This window comes from Falco biarmicus, chromosome 1 (genome assembly GCF_023638135.1).
Source record: "Falco biarmicus isolate bFalBia1 chromosome 1, bFalBia1.pri, whole genome shotgun sequence".
In the NCBI taxonomy this organism is placed as follows: Eukaryota; Metazoa; Chordata; class Aves; order Falconiformes; family Falconidae; genus Falco; species Falco biarmicus.
In genome coordinates, this window is record NC_079288.1 from 5,073,822 (window position 1) to 5,093,138 (window position 19,317).

Genomic DNA, 19,317 nt, shown 5'->3' on the forward strand with positions numbered 1-19,317 from the left:
ATGATTCATTCTAATGGATTTGCCAAGCAAGAGCCCTTATCTGGAAATGGCATACTACATGAAATCAAAAGGGATAAAGTATGCCACTACTAATCAGATACACAGCAGAACCTGAACTCCTTTTAAAGCAACTGATTTCTTACAGCATCTGCTGGACAGCTGACCTACCTTTCTGATGATCTAGGGCTGCGAGATGCCAGCTACAAGGCATTTAGTGAAATAAAGGGAAGGAATCTTCCCTGATATTAAAGGATTGCTGCTTTTTTTTTTGTTGTTTGCATTTAAATGGATGCTATTTAAAAGCCTGTCTTCATGGGCAAGTATTTTTATTCTAACATGTTTAGATTTGGCATAGCCCCCAAAACCAACAAATCATTACCACTAGCCTTCTTGAAACCATTCTTTTTCCTCATAAGCCATCTCTCTGCCAACAGAAAAACCTGTAGAACTAAAACAAAGCAGGAGAAGAAACAGATGTCTCGGGCCTATCACTAAGCACAGGCTCTAGGCAACGTGAATGAATGTCCCATTTGATAAAGAAGCGTAAGAACAGCAGCAAATGCTGCTTTCTGGAGATATCATCTTCTCATTTTTTTCCCTCTGTCAAGCCCTATAGTATTAGTTGTTCAGGCATAATACAAAGTATTGTACATAACAGGGTTCAGGACTACAAGCCAACCCAAACTGTCCAGGCTCAGACACTTACTTGCTTGGCAAGTTATTTGAAGATACTCAAAAGGATGCAGATTTACACATCTCTAGGACCCTCCTCTCATTCATCTAATGTTCAACAAGAAAGAGAATAGAAACAATTGCTGGTTTGATTCTGCCTAGCCGTTCGGGGTTGCCCTTCATGCTCTAAAGGAGTGCATTTTGTGGAAAGGGTGAGAGGGGGTGCAGTTCCCAGTGCATGTGCTCCTTACCATGCAATGCAGTCATGGGGAAGAGCACACATCTGTACACTTCCCTCTCAAGCGTGGCTTTATCTGCTCCCATTGGCAGGGGCTTTACACTGAAAAGCCAAAACAGAAAAGATGTGATTTTCAAGCAGTGAAATCGATTTGATGCTGAAGAAAGATGAATTAGACCTACTGCATTTATTGAAAAAACATGTTCTAAAAAAAAATAATCTGTATTTGCGTTGCTGAACTTCTCAAGAATACAGTTCAAGCAAAGAACACAAAGCAGCAATTATTAGACGCCAATACTCCAGCTGCTAGGTGAGTGCATGTGTTTACATAGCATTGTGTCTGTCCTTGCTAAGCCAACACTATCAGACATTTCATGACAGTTTCAGTTGCTGGAGTAATTGAGGTGTTGCTATTTATTTAGGATTCTGACAACTGGAACAAGCTCTTGTGCCTCCTATCAGACACCAATAAGCAACCATCACTTTGTGCTCCATAGCAGAAGTCAAATGATGCCTGACCAAGTCTCCTCTTGACTGTGTACTATATAAACCAAATGTTTCAAAAGAACAGGTCTTTGCAAGACTTAAAAAAAGCATGGATCAAGGTATTTGTTCTAGCTTGTATATCCTTCTTTTAAACACTGCTATTATCTTTCAGAATTACGCTGTTATTGCTCAGATAATGCTCTCCTTTTCCACTCTCCAGGCTGAGCTCAGAAGGTTTTAAGAGGCTTCTGTCCATTAGGACTCTCTTCGGTACAAGAGGGTATTAACAGGGCTCCTGCTTCAGCATACAGGAAAGCAGGAATTCCTACTGGATGTGCTTCAGGCAAAGTTTGAGTAATGGTCACTGAAGACAAAATAAGAAACTAACGATCAGATGAGAAAAATCAAATCCTCCTCTGTGCATGCGTGTGTCTGTGTTTTTCTCTCTCCATAGCACAGAATCTTGGATCCTAACTCAGGCAGCTCAGTAAGATGAGATGGACTGTAACTGCTCTAGGGCAGGTCCTCTATCTTAGCATCTCCATGTCTTCAGCTTGTAATCCAGCCAGGTGACTCAAGCAGAGGCCTGAGGACAAAGGAAGGAACGCTCCATGGCCTCATGAAACAGCTCTCGGAGAGGAACGAACAGATCTATCAGGATTCAAATCAGTTTTAGCCTTGGTGTGTGAACAGGCAAAAGAGCATTCAGGGAAGGGCAGCTTTTTTTACAAAAGCACAAAATCCTTCCAAGTCAAAGGCAAAGGCTAGTTGTTTATGACAGTGGACTTCCCTCTGGAGGAGTCATTATGAACAGTGCTAAGGCAGCAAATCACAGCTTACAAATTCAAAAGCAAAAACTCATTCAAGGAAAAAAAAATGCCTTTTCATACATGCTTGTGCATGTTATCAGCAAAAACAGAGAGGCTATGGGTCCAAATAGTTGTTGTTCCTCCTGCGGCTTGTTACTCTGGACTCACATTCTGCAAGAGCACTGACATTCAGCAGGAAGCGAGGCCAGCTGGCCTCCCCTTCCCTACTGCTGCTGTTGCGTCACCATCCTGACCATTTTCAGCGCCATCTCTCCTTGATCAGATGGTACCTAGCACAGAGATAAGAGCACAAGGTAAGCAGCTGCCATAAGGAAGCAGAGAGCAAGCATATATGCATCTTCACTTTTCTTGCTGATAACGGTGCATCCCACTCCATTATTTACCATGTGCCCAGCCTTAAGAATCCAGAAGAAAGCGAAGTTCTCATAGGCCTTATGGAAAGCAGCTGTCTCAGTGGATTCTGGAGACACATAGAGTGCCTTCCACCTCTGCTGGCTGAACTGGTTCAAATTCGGCCATTTCAGTTTCCGGATCCAAGCCTCCTGGCCTGTTAGAGAGAAGAGAGATGCTTGATTACACCAATACTGACATAGCAACTTGGGAGTCCCAGTTCAGCTGGATGGCCACTGTACCAGATACCAATACAGCAGAGTCAGTGGGAAGTCTCTGTATGCTCAGATTCTAAAAATAATTTTGCTATGTCTACAGAAACAACCAAGGCTATGTTCAGGACAAGCTGAAACAAACCAATGGAGGGAGAAGGGAAAAAGCAAACAGTGAAGATTTAAGTGAAATGCACTTATGATTGCACAAGTTGAACATGTGCCTCAGAGGTTCTGCAGCTCCCACATTTCTGACATGTTTTGCTTTACTCCTTAATCACCTTGAATGTCCTGCTATGGAGAAGGATCGGCCACACCAAGTCCCCTTCTTAGAGATCTGAAGAGACACTGCTTCTCTATTTATTAGTCAGTCATACGGAGAGACTGGAAATTTTTCTGTTTTCAGGTGCTGGCTAGAAAAGGTGGAGGTCAAGACAGGAAAAAGCCCCAATTCCAAGGACAATTCCAAGGGGGACAAAGCTTTAGCTTACCTCTGAACTACTGGAAGAATTTACATGTTAACTGCAACTCAATTTTAGCTCAGTCTGTGACTGCAGATTATTTAAATCAGTAAGAAAAGGTGAATGGAAGAGAGCGTGGCAGTCTTGCAACATAAAGCATTTCAGCAACCTTTGGCCTGGCTCCCAAACTGCCACTTGATCAAGCCTGTCCCTTGCTGCTTGCAAGATGCAAACAAAGTCCTTGAGTGGCCAAGTCGTGCAGGAGCCTACAGGTTACTGAGCAGCAGGTGTGACCGCTCTTCAGCTGTGCCCTCCCTGATTAACTACCAACACCCTTGTTCCACCTCAGCTGGCACCATGCTCTGCTGCAGGCCACTAGGTTGTGTTGTGCACAAATCTACAGCAAGGCATGACCTCTGCCCCAGAGAACAGGATCTTCAAGGCACAGCAGGAGAGAGGATAATCGCCATGTATTTATTCATCTATCCTCATTCTTCATTTATGAATGAGCATACATATATATGTGTCTACCCAGAAGAACTACGTGAATTATTAGCTACCTACTTACTTACAGGCTTCAGTAAAACAAGCAATTAGTGATGTTGCAGATCTGTTTCCCAACAGTATAATGGAGGTAAAGGGATCACCTCTGAGAGAGATGTAAACAAAACATCCTAACAGCTGCTAATTTGTGACTACTATTTAAGTGTTGCCAGTAAGATAAGAGATTTCCACAGAAGACTGCAGAGATCCCGGTACCAATATTACCGGCAACTTCACATTCTACTCGTCACCTGTTCCCAACCCCAGTCAAGAAGTCCCTTACCCATGGTGTCAACAATGAGATCCAGCTGCCCGTTATACACCGTAACATTGACATTGGCTGCCAAAAGCTGATCAACAATATCAATGACAGGTTTCATGAAGTCCTCAGCCATGTTCTGAAAGACTTCTATGGACTGACCTGGTTGGAACCAAAAAGATGACAAATTTTAACTGATGAAGAATGCCATCCCCAAGCTGGGACAGAAGCAGCTGGCTAAGGGTTCTAAAGTGCAGTTCACAGCTGCACAGAAACCAGTTGTAGCCCAAAGGGGCAGCCACTGGTTTATCCATCTGAGGAACTAAAGAGGACCAGAAAGCAGCCACGCTCCCGCTGGAGCTCACGGACAGCACTGCAGCTTCTGCCTCCTGTTACGCACATACAGGGTGCTGGCAGCAGGCTTTAAGCCTTCCTTCCTGTTTTACACCCTCCCCTCCCCACCATGCAGCATTACATGATACCAGATTTCTGGCAGAGAAACCAACAGGGATTTTAGAGTGCACGAAAGACAAACCAGCTGCTGAGATACAGAGGATCTTCTTCCTCCCCCTGTATTTTTAGCTGCTTCACTAGACATAGATACAGAATCAGAACCACATCTGCTGCCATGGGCCTGCCTCATTACGTGTTATTTCTGAGAATAAGACCTCTTCTTAGGCCCAAGGGTAATGACAATTGAATGTGATTGCTTACTACAGTAACGTATCTTCCTACAGACTGTGATATTGTGAACAGCAATAACAGACTCATTAGATGCACACTAGCAGGCAGGAAAGTACCTCCCCATTTCACACAGTCAGGAATAATTTTTAGCTTCTTTCTGATGGGTCCATTCATCAATTCATTTAGGCTGTCCTTATGCATATTTCTGACATGGCGTTGGTAAAGTCCTATTGAAAAAGAGAGAACACACTGATTATCAGCACATTTAAGACAGTCATCCTGCGTAGGTAACAATTTTCAGTGTTACAGTCACAGCCAACTCTTTTCTAATGAAAATACAACATCAGAGAGAGATTTGCTTGTTTCTACTAGAAACCACTGAAGTCACCCCTTATGTAGGTCAGGGGATGATATGGGAAAAACCCAACCACCCATTTCTGCTTTTGGCTAACACAGCACTTTTTCAGGGGATCAGCTTCTGCTTTAGACACGGCTTCTTCTCAACAGAGCAGTTATTTTTGAGCTGCAGTGCTTTAGTTTTGGGAGGTAACTGTGCCACTCACCTTCCCTGCTGAAGCCAACAAAAAGAGATAAAGAGTTTGGAAGAAATTCTATACATGTGTTTTTCACATTGATGCATAAACGTCATGGAACAAAAGAGTCAATCAGACTATCTATATTGATGAGATGTTTTTGTGTCCTAGCTTGAAGACAGAAATGAGAGACATTAAGAGGAAGTAACTTAAAGGTCATAAGACTATGCTGCAATTATACTGACTGCTTCCTTTGCATAATTTGTGCAGGATGAATAGGTGGAGGTGTAATCTATAGAAAGGTTGTTCCACATTCCTATTTAACCCTATTTATGCAAGAGCAAACAAGTTCTGCTCAGGAGAGTATCAGTATTGTTCGGATCTGAAGGCCCCATTTTAAGGATGTGCTAAATTGAGGCTGTTCCCACTGTCAGAGCTGGAGGTATATAAATGCAAACACAGGGCCTCAGAAGCTCAAGTACTTAAGTACAACTTACTGAGATGGAGATTTCCTTGTTCATTTGATTTCACTTCTGGAACCTCCTTAGTCATGATGTTATAAAAGTTCACATTGTCTGTGTTCTGAAAACACAAGATAATTTCAGTAACACTGTAAAAAAACATTTCTCAGATATGAGGAACAGACTATTCTGAAAAAAAGAGGGGTAAGTAAATACTAAATAAAGGACCCTGTGATGTGGCATTTCACCTACATGTCAGGAAGATACTTATGGAAAAAACTTTGGTTCTACGTGTGCTTTGAGAAGTAGGGAAGAGGTTTCTCAAGTCTTTATTGTTCGCACATGGGTTGTGCCAGAGATGCTGTTTACTTCTCTGAAGCGGACGTGAAGCTACAGGAAGCCTGACACCCTGCAGATTCTCATTACTCATGGAGGGAGCTGCAATGCCAGATGATGCTTTGACATGGTCTCTTCTGCCAGATCTAGTCTCACCTGATGCTGCCTGTTGCTCAACATCCTCCCAACCTACAACCCTTCAAAACCCAAATTGCTTCCTCAAGAACATGGTGATAGGCATCAGCCACCCCTCTTTGGAAATGCTGACATCTGGATGCAACCAAGAATTGAAGAATAGCAGCTCTGATGCACATACCAGGCTGCCTGCATAAAAAGGACAAGTATGATCAGTGCTGCCATAACAGTAAGTTACTCAAGATCCCTGAAGCCTGGCTTTATTCAATTTTTGAATTTTTAAAAGCTCTGATGCACAGAAAACAGCAACCCTAAAAGAAATGAAGTGCTTGTACCCTGACAGCAATACCACAACTGGGAAGATAAGATAAACAGACTTAAGAAAGGCAAAATAGGAACCATAAGTTCCTTCCAAACAGTAAGTGAAACCAACTATTTGCAAGGCATCGTTAAAAAAAAAAAAAAAAAAAAAAGAGAGAGAGCAACAAAAGGAAGCAGATCCAGATTCATCTTTCTGAGGAAGCCAGAGCTTTACTTGTACTAAAACAACAGAAGAAAGAATGAGATTTTTGAGCAACACTTCAACGGGAAAAATGAGTAAAACTTTACCTATCTTTTAAGCTGGAACGTGCTAAGTAACAAGATGCAGTAACCCACAGTAACAGAATGTAACTTGAGGTTCCTTTCCATCCTGTGCACCTACTATGGTTCTTTAAACAGAGATCTATGCTTAACCTGAAATTTGTGTCTTGCTTCATAGTTTTCAATATCCAAAACAAAGCTTTCAAGGAGACACAGCTCATTTAAGTTGAAACTGAGTTCTACAGAAATCAATGGGACTAACTGCACGCTAAAAATTAAGGATCTACTTAAGTGATGTGCCAGGTTGAAGCCTTGATGCAATACTGCAAGCCCGTATGGGTTGCCCTACCCACTTCCTCTTAAAATCGCACAGTGGTGCGCTGCAAACAAACAGCTCTTTTACATCAGCACTGTGATAAAACAAACACTTCCAAAAATTACTAGATGGGGTGCTGGAGAATTCATGTCAGCCCAGTGCTCACAGAAAGGATAACCTGAAGTTCTGTGCCTCCCCAGGCACCAGTTAGATACTAATGCTGGTCAAAGATCTCACCTCTTCAATGATATCTTCAGCCTTGCCCCAGAGCTCAGTGGCCAGCCCATACTGATTTTTATTTATTGCATCCATTATTTCTTTGGCAACACCAGTCACTTCTGCTAGACCTTTATCATCAAGGAGAGACTTAAAGACAAACACAAAGGAGGACAGCTTTAATTGTAATTTCACATTCATTCCTCACTAACAGTTTCCATGCTTTCAAGGTGTTATTCCAGCTAAGAGCTAACCTTAAAAATCACTATACTATCCATTTATACTGCATGGCAGTACAAGTAGTCAGGTGAGGACTGAGGTTAAGAAGGTACTTACAGTGCTGTAAAGGTAGGGCCCCCAAGACAGCACAGAGTCTAAAGAAACAGAACAGATTTCAAACATTGCTTTTGGTTTTGACATATGTTTTCCTATACTGTAGCAAGAATGATTGTAACCATATATGGAGACGAACTAATCAGTAAAGAGGTACTGTCAGCTCAGTTTAGCCCGAAGGTTACGTACCACAGAGCAGGTTCTTTACAAGTCCTGAGAACAAATAAAAGCATTGCAATGTCATTCAGCCCCTAAACATTAATCAGTGAAATTTATTTAAAGCAACAGACATGTTCTTACCAAAATGTTCTCAACCCAACACTGCAGCACATTGCCAGAACATGAGGAGAGATCTGACAAGTGAACGGGCTTTGTCTAAACTGATCTGTTTGCAAAAGTTATAGTGGAAATAAACTTAGATATAAAACAGATTTGTTTTATAACAAGTTTGTTTACAAGGTCTCAGGGATCAGCTGATAGGAGACAGACAGGTGTTTGCTTGATACTGTCCCATGCTGCAAAGAATTGTGAAGCCTGCCCTTGCTAATCTTGTTGAAGGATCAAGAGTCCTTTAATTTGTTTCTTGTCCTCCACCAGACACACACTGTCTCTCTTCCAAGTCTGAGAGCACATCAGTTCCTCAGCACAAGGTCTTCTTGTGAAAAGAAAGAGAAAACCTCAGTTGAGGTTTTGTCAATCATTCGGTGGCCACATTTTAAGTGCAGTACTCTTACCAAAACACCTCAGAGGCTGTAGAGATGTACAGGGACATTTCACCACCACCCCTCTTCAAACGCAAGTATACTCCTCGCTGACTTTTTTTATTTTTTACTCTCTGACTTTTCATAATCTAGGTACATTCTAAAGGCAGATTCTTCAATCACAGCTTGCAGTGTTGAAGTATTTCTTTTTGATTTACCAGACTCACTAGAGATTTAATTCAGTTAAGGCAGTACTGGCATTTTTGACTCTAGGTATCCATGGAATTATTAAAAACCAACACAACAACCACCTACCCACGGTATCCATGGAACGATTTAAAACCAACACAACAACAAATACCCACCCACAGTCCGAGGATTTTAAACGTACCCAAAGGAGAAATCCACGAGTCTCCAAGAGCAGCCCCCATAAAATTGCACTTTATGGTCCCTTTTTGAACAGCCTTGGTGAGCAAGAAGGAAAACAAAACCAAACAAAAATAATCAACTTTTAGTTAAATATTCGTGACTCTAGAACCAGTTTCCTTTAAGTGAAAAAAAGAAGTAGCAGGCTGAATTAGGCAACAGGGACAGTGTATTTCAGGAAATATAAGTACTTGCAGACCACCACACTTTAAAGTAAAAAGTGAGCTACATCTTCCAACTGCTCACCTCATGCAGCTCTAAAGCGATGCCAGCAGCCATTTTACCTCCATAAGACTCGGAAAATATGTAGAATGGGATGGTCTGGAGAGAGAGAAACCACACAATGAACCTGTTGGGCAGAGGACAGAAGATACCTCCAACCATCTCCTACATCCCACAGAGCCCAGGCACTGGCTGCTCACCTCTCACTAACAATTACTGGGTATTTTTCTGATTCTAAGCTGCAGATAAGATTTCTGTAACGTCCTGGTGTAATCACCAGGGTAAATTTTGAAGCAGGCACTTCAGTATTTGGAAGTAGAAACAGCAGTGATTCTTTATGCTCCTCTGATCACACGACAGACAATAATCCACGCCATTGCTTATCTAGCATCAGATTCAAGATACAACTTCTGAACTGTGAGAAGTAAGAGGCAGTGGTTATACCTGCACTAACTCCCACCAACTGCATGCTACCTAGTAGCAAAACCTGTTCACCAATTGTTTTTGAGACCTGTTTAAAAGCAAAGAAAAGATATGATTCTAACCAAGAATTCAATTCACTTACCTGGAATTCTGTTCTATGTGTGAAGAATTCTCCAAGAAAAACCATCATATCAGAAACTACCGTGGTAAGGTTTTTGGCAAACAAGCTGCAATCATCCACATAACTGAATCCAGTTCCCACAGGATTATCCACAAACAAGATACTGGCTGCCTGCAACTGTACAAGCAGAAAGAAGGTTTGTATGAAAACTCAGTTCAGCACCAGCAAAAAACTTAGTTTTGATGGTACAAATAATTCACTGAGCCACCAAATCTCTGGCCCAGAAAGAACTTGCCAAAAAATTAGGTGCAAGTCCAAAGAGAGAATGGTAAAGGTGAGACTTGTCATCAGAATGTAAAATAAGAGGGTTTTCTTTTTGGGGGTTTTGTGAAATCACTACAGTAAATGCTACAGTTGTACAGTTGCAAGTGTACAAATAAGATCAGCAGATCAGCACACAGCTAGCATGGCTCAAAGCAGTAAGGCTCACAAATAAAGAGGTACAACATAAGGTCTTTCACTTTGCTCAGCCTGCAACAAGAAAGGCACCCAAAAAATCCCAGTGATCCAAAGGCAGATCACCCATACGATCTAGGGAACTCCAAAGGAGTTAGACCACTGGTAGCTCAGAAGACAAATAGATTTCATTAAATAAACTTCCACCCTCGTAGGCAGCTGCAATTTGTTTTCCCTTGAAGGCCATACTGGAAATGTAATTATGAGCCATTGGTTATATGTTGCCAGCCATCCAGAAAAACCGCTATGACTGTAGGCAATGAAGCTATGACCTGAAATAACATCTTTCTAGAATTTCCTTGCTCTCAGTTTCCCAGACATCTGCAATTCACAAGTCCATGGAACCCCAGAGATACTCCATCAAATCAAAATAATAGGTCTGTTCTTCATTTCTTAACAATGCTATTCCTCTAAGCCAATTTATTAGCCATGCTATTTTAAGATGAAATCTTAAGAGTTCTGTTGAACTTTAAATGAAAACTGTTCTTTGCATTTTTGCATAGCAATCATGTGCTTGCACAAGCAACAAACATCTGCAATCAGTAATTATACTATACCCAGGTTGTATTTCTTCGTTTCATTTCTTTGTCTAACGGACCAATTTCTTCAAAGTTCCCAAACCCACAGCCTGAAGCTCCTGGACCTCCCTGTGGGGAAATACCAAGTGACAAATAAGTTAAAAGGCAGCATGGTATAGATATGACAGACAGGACAAAAATATAAGCAAACCAGTTAAGTAGAATGACAAGATTATAAATTTTTAAAAATGGCTTTTGCACTACATTTTAATTTGCAAAGCAGGCTTTGTTCCTCATCATCTTTCATTTATGTGTACACATGCCATTTCTGAAAGCAAGAATTAACAGAGAAGTAATTGCCCACTTGTGAAAGCATCTAATGAGTTGCATGCTGTATGAGTGCAGTTTGAAAACCCTTCCCCTTATTCCCTTAATACCAAATTTAGAAGTCAGCTACCTACAGAGGTTTGCAAGTCATTAGTTTTATCAGCACGTACAGCGCATGCATTTCGCTCTGAAGAAATAACCAAGAAAGAAAAAGACCAAGTCATCAAGTGATTATATTCAACATTATCTTCTGAAATGTCACGCTGGAGGTGAACGTGGAGCACACGCCACTGCCTTTTAATCAAGCTGTGACTGAATGCAACCAATCTCTAAACAATCAGAGTCTCTCTTGTTTCCACATAGAAATCTTTCTAAATCTCTGATTATTGTATCGATTCTCTCTCTCTAAACCTTGTCTAGACTGTAAGCTCTTCAGGAAAGGAGCTGTGACGCTACAACGTACTTGTAGTGTCTGGCACAGAAAGCACTACTGTAAAGATAAGAACAACTTCTATTTCTGCAATTTAGCTTGGTGGAAGGGGAGCAGTTGAGGACACCCTGCAACTGCAGAATGATATTTTCATTATTTCTTCCTAACCTGAATACCTCACTCACAAGGTGAATCATTTAGAATCAGACGATTTTGAGTCCTGTTTCTGTAGAGAAGCAATATATCTACCAGACTGAACTGGAAAGAATTACCGGTTTTAAGCATCTTTCACCAAACCTTACCTGAAGCCACAAGATGAGAGGCAGCTCTGTGAAGTCTTTGGTTGGGTTATCTGCATAGTAGAGCCACCAGAACATGTGGGCCTTACTTCGCACTTGCACGTATCCCCATAGCTCTTTGGGTTCTTGGGATTGCCTCAAAACTACACCTTGTGGGGGAAATAAAAATCAAAATCAGCTGGTTAAAAAGGCTCTGCTTTGGACTGCCCACCAGATTTGTTCTAAAATGTTACATTTCCATCTTGGGTGTGATAATTAGAACTACTTCCATTACAAAAAATTACTGTAAGAAACCTGCCTATACTTACACCCACACACAGAGCTGAGTTATCATCAATGAATGAAGTTAAGCGTGTAATTAAGTGCTTACTTATCAGCGCCTGACCTTACAGCTGCTGCCGAAATGGCAGCCTGACAGCTCGGATAGTTGGTGGTTTTTTTCTATCGGGGAAACATCTGAAGTTTTTTTCAAGGCCTGGGCTGAAAGCACAGCCCCACCAGGCACGATGGGGTAACTCACACCAGTTTCAGGATCACCAGTGGTGCTCCTTCAGGGGTCCGACACTCTGATCTTAGTCCCTGGGAGGATCAAATCATTTCCCAGCCCCCAGGGGAGCGCTGGGCACACAGCGAGGCCGCTGCTAAATGAACCCAGGAGCCAGCACCAAACTCAGGTCGGTAGAGTCTCGTCGACTTGAGCAGCCAGCCTCCTCCGTCCGGGCCACGGCCGCTTCCCCGGAACAGATCCCTGATCTCCCGGACCGTGCCCGCAGGGAGCAGCCCCCGGGGAAGCAGCAGAAGCTGCCCCCGTCCGACCCTCGGGGCGCGGGCACGGCCACGGCCACGCTGGCTGCCCAGCGGGGACCCCGGCGGGGGGGGCTGCCCCGCTGGAACCCGAGCTCCCACGTTCCTGCTCCAACAGGGCTCGCCGGGGCTGCGGGGAGCGCGGACCCCGGTCAGCCGGGGCGGGAGGGGGCGGCTGCCCAGGCCGCGGGACCCCCGGCACAGCACGGGCCCGCCCCGAGCCCGCCCTGCCGCCGCCGGGCCCGCACCCCCTTCGCCGCTCCCGCCCGGCAGCGCCCCCGGCGCGGCTGGGGACCCCCGGCGGCTCAGCCCGGGCCCGAGGCCGCCGCTCCGGCACCGCCCGAGGCACGGCCGCGGGGCAGAGCCCCCCGCCCCCCAGCCCCGTACCTGCGGCCAGCAGCGGCAGCACCAGCAGCAGCGGCAGCACCGGCGGCGGCGGCCCCATCCCGCCAACAGCTCGCGGCGCCCGCGGCGTCACGTGCGCGGGGCGCGGCCCAGCCCGGCCTCGCCCCGCCCCTCGGGGGCGCGGCCACAGCTCGCGCGCCTCCCGCCCTTTTTGTCCCGCGCGCGGCGCCATCGCCCGCCGGTGCCACCGCGCTCCCCCCCAAAGATGGCGGCGGCCGGCGGCGGCCCGTTACGGCTGCGGCTGCTCTTCGACTACCCGCCGCCGGGCAGCCCGGGCTGCGCGCTGTGCTGGCTGCTGCTGGAGCCCGGCCAGGTGCGCCTCGTCACCGACCTCGTCAGCCTCATCCGCCACCGCTTCGGCTTCAGCCGGCGGGCCCGCCTCAGCCTCTTCCTGGAGGGCGCGCTGCTGCCCCCGACCGAGAGCGCCCGCCTCGTGCGGGACAACGACTCGCTCCGGTACGGCGCCGGGGGGGGGGCTGCCGGGGCGGGGGGTGTCCCCTCGGCGGCTTGAACCGCGGGGAGCGGGGCGTGCGGGCCCCGGCGCTCCCCATCGCCTCAGGGGCGGCAGGAGCGCGCTGCCGCCGGCCCGCGCGGGCCTCAGGGGGATCCCCGCGCCGTCCTCTGGCGGGCGGCGCATCCCCAGTATCCCGCGTCCCTGAGTGTGCTGACGTGTAGGAAAATGGTGTTAATTACCCTTAATAGCGGCTTTGGTTTCTTGGTGTTTTTTCTTTGACAGAGTCAAACTGGAAGAGATAGTTGCAGAGGATTACAAAGAGACAGATGATGGCTTCTCTTACCTGCCAAAAGACAAAAAAAGGCGAAGGCAAAAGGAGGAGGAGGAAGAAGAATTATCTATAAATGAAGATGATGGGCATAAAAGGGAAAAGAAAAAGAATAAACATAATCCTGAGCATTCCTCTTGTAGGGAAGAGGCCTCTGTAGATATTTGGGAGTCTCAAAAAAGGTACAAGAAAAGAAAAAAAAAGGAAGAAGTTAGTGGAAGAAATAAACTCACAGGAGGTAAGGAAGAGAGCTCTACTGACCAATCTAAAAAGCTTAACAAAAGGGAGAGGGAGAAACAGTTGCCAACAAAAAAGAAGGATGAAAAGCAGACACAGGCAGCTGCAGCAAAGATGGCTTTAGAACAGGCAAATAAGAGCTTGTCTCTAAATTCTAGTGACAGTAACACAAAAAAAACCACAACACAGTGCAGAAAAAAGAGGGTGGGAACTTCAGATTCCTCCAGCACATCAACTGACAGTGACAACAGTGAATTAAACGTAAAGCAAAATAAATTTTCTTGTAAACCTGTAGTGGCAACGCTTCCCAAAGACAAATTCCAAGCTGCTGCAAATTCTAATGTGAAAACTGTTGCTTCTAATAAAGTGACTGTAAAGTCTAACGCTGGAAACTGCACTAAGACTGCACTTAGTAAAAATGCTCAAAAATCCCAGTCCTCGAGTTCAGATTCTGACTCGAGTACAGAAGATGAGAAAGTGGCAACAGCACAAGACAGTACTGCGAAGAAGTCACCGCCTAACAACGTGGCAGCTGTAAAAACCAGTACCACCAAGGCTCCCAAAGCAAAGACCTCCTCTTCAGAGTCTGATAGTTCAGATTCAGAAACACTTGTTATTAAAAAATCCACAGCAAATGCTGGACTGAGTAATTCCATAGTAAGAAACTCTATTAAACAGTCCCCAACCAGTATTCAAGGACCACTTGCCAGCCCAGGCCGTGGAAAGGGGCGTGGAACAGGAGAGGATAACTTCTGGAGAGGACCTAGGGGCCGTGGGTTTCGTGGGATGATGAGGGGCCAAGGCCATGGGAGAGGAGCACACCCCAACTTCTTCTATAACTACAGCAGTGAAGGCCAGAAACAGAGGCAGTTAAATGAAACTGCGACAAACACTTCTGTTCTTGTCCAGGTGAGTGACTTGCGTAGTCATAGGTCACCTTTCTCTTGCAGCTGTAACTACGAAAAATGTATAGGATGAGAGTAATTCCTAAAACCAGAAATAGATTAGTAGGATAAAGGTTGATCTTAACTTAGTAAATCTGATACTGTATCTCCATTTAGCAGTGTGAGGAAGTGATTGTATTATATATCTCATAACAAAGCACTCTTAATATGTACCTTACTCTTCTCAGAACTGCTTACAGTCCATACAGCATAAACATTGCCTCTTGTTTTTATTAATACCGTAACTAAAAATCAACGGCTTTACTGTTTCTTTCACAGAATCCTGTGGAGGTCCCCAAGAGAAACTATAGTGTGTTACCTCTTCTAGCTGCTCCGCCACAAGTGGGAGAAAGAATTGCCTTTAAGGTAAAGAACTCGTGGAATAGTGAATGTTGGTGGGCTAAAGTTGTTTCATTTGGGCCACTGCAAGTTTTGCAGGACATGCTACTAATAGCATAGTCCTTACAGCTAAAAGCTTACACTGAACTTAATCTTACATTGTTCTGGGACCGTTATCCTAGAAGCGTAAGAGTTAGGAAGTGGTCTTCATCCCACTGAATTGTTCTTGTAAAAAATTTTGTCTTAAGCAGTTCAGCACATGCCTTGTGTCAGATGTTTGTAGGCATCTCTGAAAGCATTCACAGCTCTTTTGCTGTCTGTCTAACCTAATAGTTGCCCATACAACAGAAACTGTTAACAGTTTTTGTTGTTGGCTTTAAAAAATTCTCTTGTTGTAAAGCCTGACTTTGATTTTTAGGAAGGTTTGGAGGAGGTGCGTAAGCTCAGTGCATTTCTTTAGACTTCTTGTATTTGTGTAACAGAAAGAAATGTTTTCTCCAGTTATTTCAGTGTGCGTTTCCACGTACATTTGTACAGTGACTCTTTTAGCTAGCACACAGGTCAGTTCACAAATAACAGAATTTTTTGGTTCACCTTCACAAAGTCTCTCTCTAATGTGGGCATATTTTCAAGGTTTACATTTAAACAGGAATGTCAGAAAGAAGCGTCTTGCCCCTCTCTTCCCAACACGCAAGGAAAGTCAGCATTAAAATGAGATGCTATAAAAAGGAAAAACCAAAAAATCTCGATGTTTTTTCTCTCTGTAGCATTTCTGCAATGCTATTGCAAATCTTACTGTACAAATAATTACATTTCACTGTCAAATAAAAGATAACTGCAGTTGAGGAGACTGGGATCCATCTCCTTCATCTCCTCTCACAGGCTGACCTGAACGTAGGTCAGTGGAGCAGTGAGTCCTAGAAGACAACCTGGGACTGTGACCGGCATTGGGATCCGGGAGCGGGAGACTTTGTTCTTGCACTTTCCCCTTGCTGAGGAAATCATGTCTGGGTATAGGTGGCATCATCGAGGGTCAGGAGAAGCTGTAATTTATTTGCATTTCTTTTGACAGCGCTTGGAACTAACGGCAAATTACAGTCCTGAAGTTTCAGACTATAAGGTACTGTTGTTCTTTCCTCCCTTAATTCACTTACAAAACTATTATAGGTCAGGTAAGGCTTAAATATTTTGAGGTTATGCAGTGTTTTTCTTCTCACCCAGTTGACTCCACTGGCTATTCCTGGTACAGGAGTAAAAATGAAAACTCTAGAACCCAAAACTAACTGAAGATTTGAAAGGTGTAGCAGTTGATTAAAAAAAACAACACAGGCGTCCTTAATGATCATTAATATTTTAGAGATGACAAACAAATGCCGCCCTTCAACCAGAAAAACGCAGCTGTGTTCAAGTCTGCTGCTGTTTGAAGTCAAGGCAAATTCTTGAAACTGGTACAAGTAAAATTTTCTAGCTATTTCAGATAACTTAGTTTCTGGATAAATACTGACTTAAACTACCAAGACAGTGACAATGAATAACTTCGGTTTATTGATGCCAGTAACTGCAGATTGCTGAGCATTAATACTCTGTCAGATTTTCCTATCTCTGTGTATAAACTCTGCAGACGGTTGTGCTTCCTCTAACTGTGATCAAGTACCGCGGCGGTTGTAAGTACGGGATAGTTACCCAGTACTGAAGTGTATCTTACCTGATTCTTTTCTTGTTGTTTTATGAAGGAGGGAAAAATAATCAGTTGGAATGCTGATAAAAAACAGATTGAGCTTGAGATCCTTTCGTCATCACCAGCACAATGTATGTACCCTGGGACACCAAATGCTTGTGGGCATGTACATCACTTGGAAAACAGCTAGTCCAAGGCACGCTTATGTTTCAGGAGTATTTCAAATTTCCTCCAGTTCGTTCTCAAAACATCCTTCCCAAGAAAGTATTTAAATGGAGATGTTCTAACACTTGCTAGTTATTTTAAAGATGCTTGTAGGTATTTACAAAATGAAATTTGTCCAGCCAATATGAAAACGTTAAAATCTTCATATGGAATTACACAGAGAAATTTTGATCATAATGCCATTCCTTGCAGGGTCAGGGAAGCCACTGTCTTCAGTGGATGTGAAACTGGGTCCCTGCGATGAGACAGTGCACTTCAGAGACCTGAAACTATCAATGTTTCTGAAATTGTGTGTGTGTGTGTATATAATTATACACACACTCCTATTGCCATTTAAGCCAGAATTCATGAATCATCACCATATGAGCATTTTTCTCAAATGTCGGCAGCATATTGTTGTTTAACTTTTTCATGCATATAGTCAGATAATTACCTGAATGTTGGTGTGTAGTAGTCGGTTCTGCCTCAGAATTTTTTGTTACAATTAGGAATGCAAACACTCAGCTAAGAAAACCAGCTGGTTTTCGTTAGCTTTCTAAAGATGGTAAACATTTAAACTCTTTTTTTTTTTCTTTATAGTCAATGGGGTCTGTTTGTTTGTTTTTTAAGTTGCTAAAGAGCCAGGGAAATTTGATCTGGTTTACCAGTCTGCGGATGGAGCGGAACTGATAGAGTATGCTGTTCCTCAGGATACAAAGGTACGTGCTTGTCCTGCTTTGAGCCTGTTACAGGTTTTCGGTAGCTGACACATGCCTGCTTTATGACTCCGTTCATCTCAGTGAGATTCTCTTCATAATAATGCATCTGATTAAAATAAATGGAAGCAAAACCAACTCTTCTTTCTAGCAAGAATGTTAACTGTTACAAAAGAATCACTTTCTTGCATGTTCAAAGTTATCAAACTGTGTAACGCTTTGTTTTGGCTAATAAAATAGACAGTATCATGTGTAGATAGAGTATTGGTTCATATCAGGTTATTAATTTCACACACTTGGTTTTTTTAAACCTGCATTTTTCCTCACCCAGGAAGGATATCAGCCAGGTTGAGGTTCATCAAGACTGATGCATCACAGGAAGGATCTGTGATCTTTGTTCACTGGTGCTGTTCTGAGTCTAGACAAAGCGTAATGTAGGAGAAATTGCATCTGCCGTTATAGCCGGTGCATGCTAAGTCTTGCCTGTGTTTTGTTTTCAGATAACTGAAAGTTGGGATGCACTGATAGAGCCAAGGCTGATTGTTGAGCCCCCAGTGAATGGATCCAGCATTGAAAATGAACACTGAACAATGTACGATGTGAAAAAATGTAAATAGTTGTATGGACTTGTTTTGTGAAATGCTGCCTTCTAGTTCTGAGGGCAGCAGATGCACTGGTGGATATTTTTAATAAATGGTTTAAAAAAGAAACTATGCCAAAAGAAAAAGAAACATTTTTTTTCTAGGATATGTTTTTATGTAATACAGGAATACTGTTTATTATGAGAACTCTTTAATATAGGTCTGCTGAGGTTTTTTCCTTAATAGAAGCTTAATACCAATTTTTATATCCTACTGCTGCAAGCTGTAAAACTGGAATGGTGTGATCAAAAAGATAAAAATACGACCTTGTATGGGCAGTAATGCCATTTAAATGCCTGGGTTTGGCTAGAGCCATGCAACTGCCATAGGTAGTTTGCTGTAGGGGTAATTAAACCCAGCGTTTAAAAATTAAATATAAATATTGTTGATGTGCATATCACTTCCTCTGCAGCTGCAGAGCATGATACAAATGTCATGACCTTGTGGTTATTTACAGGGTTTACCTGAACGTGTCAAGAAAAGCCTGTGGATTTCAAGCTTCTGTAATTTTGGGAGGCAGAGAAATAGTACTAGGAACTGTCAACTTCACCTAGAGCCCGTGGAATATAACATGAATTCCTGGCAAAAGTGTGTCCCAGTGTGTTAATCTGTGTAGGCTCTAAAAACCCGTTTGTTGGTTTGTTTTAAAGCAAACCTTTTTGCCCTTTTAAGTGCTGAAAGTTTCTTCTTTCTTTCTCAATAGCAGAATGGCTCGCCAGGTTCTGCGCTTCACCAGAGCACTGCGCTTCAGTGACATCTCTGCTAGTTACCAGCATTGAGGCAGCACCTCGTACCCATGAAGTACTTGCATCTTGGCAAGTCTTAAAATTTTAGATACTCCCTGTCCTGGGTAGTTGACTCTTAAACAGGAGACATGGAAAAAAGCCCCTAGATACA

General features: G+C 43.5%; 2 protein-coding genes across 4 annotated transcripts; one reads left to right on the plus strand and one right to left on the minus strand.

The window, feature by feature from the left end:
* Positions 1-1,078: 1,078 nt before the first annotated feature.
* On the minus strand, positions 1,079-12,982 carry SCPEP1 (serine carboxypeptidase 1). The gene is made up of 13 exons (XM_056349447.1): positions 12,862-12,982; positions 11,674-11,819; positions 10,654-10,743; positions 9,602-9,757; positions 9,061-9,135; positions 8,780-8,852; positions 7,691-7,728; positions 7,376-7,504; positions 5,806-5,890; positions 4,892-5,002; positions 4,116-4,253; positions 2,610-2,773; positions 1,079-2,495 (listed from the first exon to the last, which is right to left on the minus strand). Exons 1-13 carry the CDS (start codon positions 12,917-12,919, stop codon positions 2,430-2,432), a joined length of 1,329 nt encoding a protein of 442 aa, XP_056205422.1. The 5' UTR covers positions 12,920-12,982; the 3' UTR covers positions 1,079-2,429.
* A 74-nt stretch (positions 12,983-13,056) lies between these two features.
* On the plus strand, positions 13,057-19,276 carry COIL (coilin). Of its 3 annotated transcripts, none has more exons than XM_056332580.1 (8): positions 13,057-13,335; positions 13,616-14,807; positions 15,122-15,208; positions 16,254-16,301; positions 16,915-16,990; positions 17,694-17,782; positions 18,280-18,388; positions 19,124-19,276. In XM_056332580.1, the coding sequence occupies exons 1-7, from the start codon at positions 13,085-13,087 to the stop codon at positions 18,364-18,366; spliced, it is 1,830 nt and encodes a 609-aa protein (XP_056188555.1). In that variant the 5' UTR covers positions 13,057-13,084; the 3' UTR covers positions 18,367-18,388; positions 19,124-19,276. The 3 variants fall into 3 exon arrangements, with proteins under 3 accessions (XP_056188555.1, XP_056188560.1, XP_056188547.1); XM_056332585.1 differs by lacking the exon at positions 19,124-19,276 and adding an exon at positions 18,878-19,107; XM_056332572.1 differs by lacking the exon at positions 19,124-19,276 and having other exon boundaries at positions 18,280-18,510.
* Positions 19,277-19,317: the final 41 nt, after the last annotated feature.

What these genes read in the sequence shown, in the direction of transcription:
- SCPEP1 (XM_056349447.1), bottom strand. Translation starts at nt 12,919, where the DNA reads ATGGGGCCGCCGCCGCCGGTGCTGCCGCTGCTGCTGGTGCTGCCGCTG. An exon ending in CTCTCATCTTGTGGCTTCAG is followed by an intron (nt 10,744 to 11,673) that starts GTAAGGTTTGGT and finishes ATTTCCCCACAG; the next exon opens with GGAGGTCCAGGAGCTTCAGG. An exon ending in TGACTGTGTGAAATGGGGAG is followed by an intron (nt 4,254 to 4,891) that starts GTACTTTCCTGC and finishes GGTTCCAACCAG; the next exon opens with GTCAGTCCATAGAAGTCTTT.
- COIL (XM_056332580.1), top strand. Translation starts at nt 13,085, where the DNA reads ATGGCGGCGGCCGGCGGCGGCCCGTTACGGCTGCGGCTGCTCTTCGAC. An exon ending in CGGGACAACGACTCGCTCCG is followed by an intron (nt 13,336 to 13,615) that starts GTACGGCGCCGG and finishes TTTCTTTGACAG; the next exon opens with AGTCAAACTGGAAGAGATAG. An exon ending in CTGTTCCTCAGGATACAAAG is followed by an intron (nt 17,783 to 18,279) that starts GTACGTGCTTGT and finishes TTTTGTTTTCAG; the next exon opens with ATAACTGAAAGTTGGGATGC.